The sequence below is a fragment of the Teleopsis dalmanni genome, chromosome X (assembly GCF_002237135.1).
Source record: "Teleopsis dalmanni isolate 2A chromosome X, ASM223713v2, whole genome shotgun sequence".
In the NCBI taxonomy this organism is placed as follows: domain Eukaryota; kingdom Metazoa; phylum Arthropoda; class Insecta; order Diptera; family Diopsidae; genus Teleopsis; species Teleopsis dalmanni.
The window spans coordinates 11,899,183-11,910,029 of record NC_051848.1 but is presented as its reverse complement, the minus strand read 5'-3'; the positions used below and the strand labels follow the sequence as shown (position 1 = coordinate 11,910,029).

At 30.2% G+C, this 10,847-nt stretch overlaps 1 protein-coding gene across 1 annotated transcript; it reads right to left on the bottom strand.

The window, feature by feature from the left end:
- Positions 1-4,974: 4,974 nt before the first annotated feature.
- LOC119661939 (WW domain-binding protein 4) lies at positions 4,975-9,733 on the bottom strand. The gene is made up of 4 exons (XM_038071457.1): positions 9,612-9,733; positions 9,486-9,558; positions 8,707-9,416; positions 4,975-5,495 (listed from the first exon to the last, which is right to left on the bottom strand). Coding segments are annotated over exons 1-4 (1,005 nt in total). The 5' UTR covers positions 9,614-9,733; the 3' UTR covers positions 4,975-5,275.
- Between the last annotated feature and the right edge of the window lie 1,114 nt (positions 9,734-10,847).

The window sequence follows — 10,847 nt, the reverse complement described above, 5'->3', positions numbered from 1 at the left end:
TATTTTAAGGATTAGTAATCAATATATCGTCAGTTTAAAGGAAAAAATCACTAAGTCTAATTTAGAAACGCTTCAAAAAATATGCATAACCATATAACATACCCGTACCTTAAAGATTAGTAATCAATATTTAGTCGTTTTGGAGAGAAAAGGAGTTAAGTCCACTTTACAAACGTACAAAACGTTAACAATAATATGCTTACAAAAAAGGTTTACCGTATATATAATAGGAAAATTATGGATTTCTTTTATTTGACGACAAATCTAAAAGCACAAAAACTATATTTTAGATTTCCAAAAATATTAAAACCAAAAATTATTTTCAGTTTTTCGCCTCTCCTAAAGTAATAGAACATTTGGATTTGGAACCTTTTCTCTTTAAGCCGACGATAAGCAAAATTTAATCGTTATATTTTAAGTTCACTACAATCCTTCTCAATTTATAAAATAATTTATTAAAATAATGTTAGTGAAAACAATTACCAATAACATTTTATTGCAGAAAGGTTTATATACTATAAAAAATTCTAGATACATATTGTACTATAATTCAAATTAAATGAGCTGTGAAATAGCACCATTTAATTAGTACAGGATTGAAAGATTATTTTTAATAAAACCAGATTTTTTTTATTAAAAATGTTGAACTGCATATAAACTTTACTATTAAATTAACTCCTTGTTTAAAGACCGTTTGTGATTACATCTTCTCCAATACTATTTCTTTCACGACGCTAGAGAACTTTAAAATGAAACATTCTTATGTAGACTAATATAGTCAAAATTCAAAACATATTAAATACAGAAAAAATCACGGAAAAAACTGGAGTGGACCACGGGAAAAGAATAGGATAAGAACTGGTAGCGGTAGAGTTAAGAGGTAGGCTTTAAAACCTTTAAGGAACATCTTTTTATAAATATTTTTTATGTTTTTAAGCAGATGATTTTATCTAAAGATGTAGTACATATTGTTTTTTTGTATTTATAGCCAAAAGGATTTTTTTTTTCATTCATTTCTTTCTGAGTCTCATTTATGAAATTCTTTTGAAAATGAAGTTCTACGACACAAATGAAAAGCAGAAGTTTAATTACGAATGTATGAATGAAAAATCGTCTTTGAAATACTTTAGAAGACAGTTAAGTTAATGCGTTAAAGTCGCTACGCACTGATCTAAGATCATCCATTAATATACTCATAAGTAAGAAACACTTTCTCTTCCGAAGAACAAAGATCATGTGAAACTTGCAATGTAGAAAGATAATTTTTATAATTAAATTTTAGAATAAAAATAAGAAGAGATAGATTTGTAAAATGAGAAAATGTTTTCATACAATAAACTGACGATTATGATCAACCAAAACGGGGTTCTTCAAAAACAAAACAGAACAAAACAAAAAACCGAAGAAAACAATTAATTGTGACAATGGATAAATGATAAGATAAACAAATATCAGAATTAAGATAAAGAATTTAATATGAAATTAAATAAATGGCAGGTTGAATTCAACCTGAATATTAATGAATATTAATAAACGGTAGTGTTTTTTATTTTTTAGTAATAAAAATGATATCAGTTGAATTCAGAGTATGTCTGGCGCGAATATTTATCAGTTTTCACATTACTAGAACAAATAGAGACTGTGTCTTCTTGAAAACCACATTTCGAAACATTTTGAAAACAAAAATTTGATTTGATTCTTACTTGTTCTCATTTCATACTACTCCTATCCCGAATAGTGATTGCACACTATATATTATATATTGTTCTAAGTTTCACACAAAGATGCAACTGAGTTCGATGACAAACTAAAATTAGTTTAGTCTGTCCGTCCTTTAGTTTGTCCGTATCTTATAGATAATAATTTTCTGTCTGTCCATCCAGAAGTTGTGTAATATTTTGTAAATAGCTCGAAGTGTAACTTCGATACTAAGGGAATATTCCTATATGAAGTATATTTATTTGTCATATATCAAACTTAAATATGTTTCAATCAAAAATGAAAAGTTATTATTATTTAATATAATATCCATTTAACTTACTTAATATGTATGATTATTACCATATGTACCATACGTGGGTTGTCACGTCTCCCATAAAACGGATGAGTTCATTGGAAAGTTTATAAAGTGACATTTAAATTTTGAGTTTTTAAAAACGAAGAACTTCTATGCAAACAGTCCTTGAAGGCTGTATCGTAGTCCTTGAAGAGGTTCTGGTGTCAGCAAAATACAACGTCTAAGCACCATTTTTACTGTGCTTCGTTGGATGATGCTCAGTGTAGATAATATAAGATGCCAATGCATTTATATCAATCATGAGGTAGAACATTGCCAGAGGCCAATGCAACGTTCATCGTTTTACTGTGTATTCACTCAACATTTATAGAATTTGATTATCTCTGGATTGGTGCCAGAGATATCTCCTGTCATGCGTGTACTTGATAGAAGCACAACTTTTTTTTTTTGTTTTGGCACATAGTAACAGATTTTTCCTTTATTTTGACAGCTGCATGTTGCTCGGTAGAAACTTTTTATTTTTCTGACTATTCCAACAAGTGCCAGGCATACAAGCAAACTAAGTCAAGCACAGTTCGTTCACCAATGTTTATTTGTCGAGGATCATCTGTTGGTTTAACAGTATAAATGTGACTTTGTAAAATGTAGGCGTGTTTGATGCATCACACATCCAAAAAATTTTAATGCCGTGTTTTACCGGCTTACAACAGGGTTCATATTGTGTAAATTTAATACGGCCTCTGAATGGAAATAATTGTTTGTCGACAGTGCTGCAGTCATATCGCTTATAGGCTTTTTCCAAATTTCTGTTCAACATTTCCTCTGCCACCTCTTAACGTTGTAAAGTTTCCCAGTCCCACAAGAGTTAATATAAAGCGCTTGACCTGAAACTTTTAAAATCTTTCTTATAATGCCATATTTAATATCGCAATAACGGGCTTACCTGTTCTAGATATCGCCTCTACTACAATGTTTATAAGACTCTTTATAATTTTTCCATAAAATAGTAACACTAACAATGTAATTAAACCAGAACCTGTACCACAAATAAAAATATAGAAATATTTTTACCCAACCATAGGTATGTAGAGAATTACAAGACTGGGTATACTTACCAATGCTAACTGTAAATTCTGTGATGAGAATGAGGAATCGGCCACATCCCTTAACAATAATAAATATGTAGAGAATTCGTTAAGTATAGAAGTACTTAGGAAAAGTGAGTCGATTTTTCTAATACCATTAATATATAATAACTTAAATATCTTATCAATATTTTCATTACAAAAGAATGTTTACAATGCTCGTACCACTGTTGTTAATTGAAAGTACGAGTACGTATTGGTCGTTGCCCAACGTTGTTGGCAGGTCTTCATACTGAATAGTTCGGTGATTTAAGCGTCTCATCAATCTCTTTGAAAGGAAAAAAATTCTTATAATACTCGAGCCTTTATAACTCGATCGACTGAAATTATATAGTCAAACTAAATAGTTCAAGGAAGCTAAACTAAACGGTTGTGGCATTATTAAAAGATTTTATTTGGTTTTTAATATTAAATAAAAGATATAATACTTATTGCTTAACAGGTATAATAGCCTTGAACATATTCCACATAGCAGACATTTTTTTAGAACACCTTACAAAACGGTTTTATTTGTATTATATTTAATGATGTAGGCTATATATATAAATAAATATACATAAAAGTTAATTAAATCGAAAAAATGTTTAATGAATGAGCCCATTCGTTATCTTGTAGAGTTCTAAATGTCAAAGTATTTAGATATTTAATAACTTTTACTGACATAAATTGATAATAAAAATTATATCATTGCACCTTGAGTACAAACGAATACTGTGTGCAGCTATTAAATTAAGTGTTCATTATTTAAATTAAATTAATACATAGCAGTGAACTTTATGTTGAATAAGTTTGGTTTACCTTAAATTCATTGACGCTATTTTGGTGCACACCACCAAATGGTGGATCTATATGGGCTCTGTATTTGTTGGGAAATAAACTAATATGATAGATCGATATTTCCCATCCTTTAAATTCAAATGCTATACCTCTATTGAGAGCTCTTCTAGCCGTTCTATAGTCTATTCATTAAAGCACGACCGAGCATAATTTATTCTTTCGTAAATGAAGCTGTTGATCATAAAATTTTACAAAACTAACTCGCACAAGTTCCCCCACTTGATAGGTACCTCATCGTGGTGTGGGGGTCTAGTGCTTCAATGATATGCTACCTTCTGGTAGGGTTTCTCATGTTAAATAGGCCGGCTGGTGAGTAACGAACTAAAACCTACCTGCGTGTACGTCTGTGTTCCTCAAAGTAAGGGCGTCACACAACGACTTCTGTTTTCTCCATATTAGGGGCAGTCGAATCCTAGTCGTTTTGTGCGTGGGGTGGTAGATTTATAAAGAAACCTGACAGAGAGGAGGTGTTTGCATGGCTAATGGCATCAAAAAATTCTAATGTTACGATAGGTGTCGAACGAGAGGGGCACTTAGCATCGAGATGCTGTGACCTCGCAATTCCAATTTCAAATTTATATTTAAATCCAAATTCTATTTCAATTTCAAAGACTAATACTGGACAGGGCGCGGTCTCCAAGCCAACTTTGGGTAGTCAAGGAGCCTTGGAGGGGAAGATTGAGAGTTTAAATTGGATCTCGATTTCTGAACTTGCGCATCGATACAGCAACCGACGATGCCTCGTTATCACAGGTTAGAAACGTCGACGACATAAGTACATAGATCGAGAAATTATTACTCCTACAAGTGGATTATGCAGGAGTTGCCAACATAAAGAGGACATAGAATCCATCAGCCACTTCCTGTTTATGACGGTAAAAATTTTACATTCAACGCCTTAGCCATCTAACTGATAACTGCGGGGATATAATGGATAGCACTAAATAGTGCTATCCATTATATCCCCGCAGGAGAAGGAAATTATAAAAATTTCATTGGAATCGGAATAATCAATTAAGAATTTCTCCAATATGAACAGTTAAATGTGTATCTTTCATAAAAAATATACGATTGTGCACACCACGCATCGTATTGTGATTAATAGCATCTCCACAGGACAAAATATAAGACATAATTAAATTTATATGTAAAATTTGTACATTTTTCTGTTGTCTTGCCATAGTAATACAGTGACAAAATTTCAGTGTTTGTTAATGTTGATCTTTCGTTACACGTTTTTTTCTGAATTAAATTATTTATCAATAAAAATATTATATCAGTCATCCTCTAAACGTTTGCGTGCATTTCCTTTACTGAAGTTCTTTCTTTTTTTGAAAACGGTTGTCTTTGGATCAGAAGATTCATCGTCTAATGATGTTATGGTTTTTTCCTTAAAACGCTTTACTGGCGGTTCTGGCACAATTTCAGATACAACTGGAGCAATATACAACTTGTCAGATTTCGGTAGTTCCCAATCGATTGCCTGTGGTGGTGGCCTGTAAAAGAAGATTTGACTTATATTATATTTTATGCAAAATGATGTAAATATTCATACATATTATTGATTAAATATGAAAAAGTGTTTGCTCAATAGATTTCATAATCATACCTATTATAATTAAATGATTTGGAAATTGATTAGTTCCTTTAATATTAGGTACCCTAGATATAACATTTCCGCGAATAAAATAAATAAAGTCTATAGCAATATTCAGCCGGGACTGAGTAAATCACTACTCGGCAAGCTTTTGCGTATATTATGTTTTTATTAAGTTGCCGTAGAAAAACAAACAAAAGTTTACTTAATATCGAGTTAGATCTGGAGACACTTAATATTTACTAACAGTTTTTGAGTAGGCTTAATTTTGAAAGTTCGGAAAATATCTATTCCGCAGTCAAAGTTTAACTTACCAATACGCTGAATTATAATTTGTTTAAAAAGTTTTAATAAAAAAATATAATTTATACACATTGAACATTGTAATCATTTTATCTGCGATAATAAGCATTGAAAATCTAGCATGTATTGACATGTCCATGAGCAGCTGCGACAAGCACAAGAATTTTAATATCCTTTCTGCCCAATGCATGGAGTTAGTTTATCTTGTATGAGTATGAATACTAGCTTTTGGCTTTCATATCATCTAGCTTTAAATAGTTCTATACATTAAAGCACTAGTCATGTATTGGTATTTCTATAATTAGATGCGGTAGAAGAAGAATTTTAATATTGTTTCAGTTCAGTACAAAAACTTTATTTAAAACTACTTTGGATAGATTTATGAATCTCATAATATTCCTTTGGTGTTTATATTTACTCAATAATTCTCAATAATTCTGAGTTTTAATACAATCTATTCTTTAAAGCAAAATTAAAGCAAAGATTAGCAGGGCTCTAACTTATTGACGTTGAATCCATTCCTATATGATTTTTATATTCTTCATGCACTGGAACCCTCTGCAATTTGGTTATTCAGAATTGGTAAATCCCAATGAATTTCGACCGAAGCTAAAGCTGGTAAGATCTTTTGAGATTAAAAATTCTTTTCCGATTAGATTATATGAGATGCATATTGAACTCTTTATTAATTTATTGTTTTCATCGTTTCCAATCCGCTTAAACATATTAGCAGTAACACTAATAAGTTCATAAGTTTTGTGAATTTTCTTTTAGAATTTTGTAACCCACTGGGACCTGTAAGCAGACAACAGTAAAGGATATACAAGGATGGATGGATGGGTCAATGTGTGGTTAGTGGTGGGGGGTAATGGAAACTTTATATTTATTTTTTATATACGATAGACACAAATTTCGATTTCATTACAATTAAATCTGTAAATCATTTGTAAATATAACAATATATGACAATAGATATGCAATATACATTTAACTTTTATATATATTTGTTAATTTAATGTCTTGCTTGCATTAATACTAAAACAAGCTTTATGGATAATTATATCAATTATGGTAAGATGTGTAATGAAGATTCGAAATTATGAAACTTTTAAGTTAGCCAACGTCTGTGTAAATTTCACGAATAGGATTTGATAATATCGTAATTATATTAAGTTTCCCGCTGGCTTGCTGGTTTATTAGAACTACATTGATACCACAATGGGACTATGATTTGTAGCTCATAATAACATATGTGATTACATTATCTTGACAAATTTGTCTATGCATCAATAAAGTTATAGTTAGTCTGTATGAAAAAAAAAATTGTTCTCTAGAATTAACCAGTGCACCACATTCTGCTAATAATGGTTTCCATTTTATATTTGATGTTTTAAAGTCAATTATGACCAAAGAAACCATATTTCTATTCTTTTAATGGAGACGCATTTTTAACAGTAGTAAAGTGCACAACAGTAAAATTATATTATTATTAATTAATTTAATTTTTGACTGAACATACAGTTATTTCGAGTATTGCCAAATACCTCTCATCAGTGATTTTGGAATTATTTCTTTTATTTAATTATTCGTAAATAATTTTCTTTCTATTAAAGCAATAGTAAATATTAAGAAACATGATTTCAAATTAAATATGGAATTACAATCGAAAATAAATAAAGACACGATATTGGTTTAAATTTTCTATTTTCGCCTGTGCGAATCGTAGAATAACAGCACAACTTTGTAGAATAACAGGAACTTCTTTGTATTAAGTTTCCAAATAACGTTCTACCATATGTACAAAAAATAATGTAATAAATAATGTCTCTACAAAAGAATAGTTTCGAAATTTAAGAATTAATTAATTCAATTATCCTACAACTGATTTATGATTTCGTTCTAATATAACACAGCAAATAAATTTGTTAATAAGCTTTCACAGCAAATTAACAAAAAACTCCAAGTCCGAATATACAAGTTAAGTACGGCTTTGGGAAAGTATTTTATTTGCCAATTCATAGAAATTGCAATTCTCTGAGACAATTTTATTTTCTACGAATGAGTTTTCAGTTTATAATGCTAAATGAAAAAGCCGTGCAAAACTCATTATTGTTTCTGTGTAAGTGTCAAAAGCGACTTTGCAGTATTTTATATTCGAATCTTAAATAAGAATTAAAGATTATCAATTTACACGAAAGGGCTGCATGTTACTTTACTGCTTTACCAAATTGTGTAAATGTTACTTTTCTTAAAAATTATATATTTCCTTATTTGTACGTTTCTCTCAAGTTGCTGATTATATCAACAAAAATAGTACAATATTTTGGAACTGACGAAATCATCAGTTATTTTTTTGTGTTCCAAGTTTTCTTAGTACAAGTACCTTCTGCTATTGTTCCTGATGGCAAGAATGTAGATCTGTTAGTTTCGCAAATATTTTCCATTTGTTGTAAAAAGCTTTAAGCACTGAGTATATTATCAACAAATTACATATAATCGCTGCAAAATCCAGAGAATTAACCGTATTTCATTGTATGCAGTTTTTGATTATAAATTTTAACAAAACTTTGCAACATAGTTTGAAATGCTTTTATTTTGCATTTTGAATTTCACTCTTTTAATTATTTTATAGTGCTTATACGACTTATTTCTACTTCTTGTTTTGTTTTATATAGTAAGGGGAACTTATTATTCCTGTTGGGAGTGTATATTGCCCGGTTAGCATCACATACCAAATTTTGTTCGTGCATTTAACAAATTATTTTAAATTAAAATATCTTAACTGTAATTAAAAATAATCAACATACTTTTCTTCAACGGTTTGCCATGCTCCTATTGTAACTGCAGCAGCTTCTTCCTGCGTTTTATAAGTAGCTCTAATTTCTTGAGAAGTTTTAGTTTCTTCTGTTCCATCTCTTTTACAATATTTTTTTAGTTTCTCCCTATTATAGCGAGCCACTTCCTCGTTGACATTCTCACGAAATCTCTTTGCTTCAGCTGCTTGTTGCATTTCTTGTTGTTTAATTGCAATATCGTTTATGCGTTGATAATCTTCCCAAGAAAGATATCCTTCCTTAGGTTCTTTCCAAACGGATTCATTAGTTTTAACATTCCAATAATATGTATACCCTTTATCACATTTGCTCTCTACCCAAAGAGATGCATTTGGTACTTGTTCATGATCAACTTTATCTGTGCGTACACGCCGATCATCTTCATCATCCGAATCGCCAACTAGTCGCATAGGATCTACTTGTGCACTAGTTTTACTGTTGATTGGACGTTCACCAGCAGAATTGCCAACATTATTCATAACACTAACCGATTGAGCTGTCATATCACCTTTTGCTTGTACGTCATTAGCATAAGAAGCTAGAGCTGCTGCCTCCATTTTTCGTATATCAGCATCCATTTGGCGACTCTCCTTATCTGCTTTTTCACTGAAACGTCTTATTTCAGCTATACGCTTCGAAACATTCAATTTATGGCGTTTACCATTTTCATGAAATGATACACTCTAAATGGAAACAATGAAATATTAGCGTTTCATATGAAATAAAATACAAAGTTTTATATGAATATTTACAACTTTATTGTCACTGATCCAACATTTGCAGAAGTCGCAAAATTTGCGGTCGTTTGATTTCCAATACTCAGTCCTACAAACGTAATGTATATTATCAACATATATTTAACATATTTAAGGACTTACATTTTGGTAAAATTATTGACGCAATGTAAACAAATTTGTTTTACTCTACGGATATATTTCACAATGTATATCGTCCGATTTTCAGTATTGTTCAATAATCTAATAATTGCTTTTGATTTACAATGTTAGAATAATTAGGTAATTGATAAATTTTACTTTATACAACTATTCAATATCAATAATTTGTTAAACTAAAACTATGCTATCTTACTTTTCAATAACAAGAAATAAAATGCCATCAAAATCCAAATGTCAAATAATGAAAACAATTCTAGAGCTGCCAACTCTGTTATTTGTATTTGTCAGAGTTAACCACTTCAGAATTTCTTAGAATAAATTATATATTGTCCAACAATTTACAGAGGTATAAGTTAAGTAATAGACCGTATGCAAGTTCAAGTAAATTGAGGTAAAGTAAATTGAAATTTCCTAGGGTTTTTTGCACTGCACTTATGTAAATATTTATTTATTTATTTATTGCACTTATTTATTATTTTTGGTTAAAAATTTTCAAATTTATTTATTTATTAAACATCTTATGATATTTTCACAATGGTAACACCTAATTCACCTAATTTTTTTCAAATTTACCCTACGCGGAATAAATGTCTGATAAATGTCAATATCGCTGCCATGCCGATATAACTTACTATTTTCCACAACTTACCATCAATTTACTCAAACTCGCACACGACCATAAAGCCTTTTCGATGGCTCGCAAGTATGGCAAAAATGCATGATGGTCTATATTCATAAATTGAAAATTAAAATGAATTCAAAATTAAGAAGAATGGTAAAAATGTTGAAAATTTCAAAATAAAACATTGAAATTTTTCTTTTTTTCCAATTTTCAAATATATATATATTGTTGTTTTGCGTACATTTCAGCAAGTATAGACCAGCAACTTGCTGTTTTTTGCCATACTTGCGAGCCACCGAAAAGGCCTATAGTTGTTTATCAGTTTTGAGTTTTTAATAAAAAAATTTCTTTAATATCAATATAATACGGGGCTATCAGTAATTTAATAATGGAGAATATATTAATGATTTCGAAAAATATTGGCGAGTGTGGGGAATTCTAAAAATTTTCTTATTTACTGTAGTTTGCTACTCTCACTTAAAATTTTAAAAGCGAATAACATAATACGTCTGTTCCACGAGCTGCCAAATTACGTTCTTTACACAGATTTTCATGTAACAGCTTTGTGTGAGGTCTGGTGAAAACACCACTGCCAC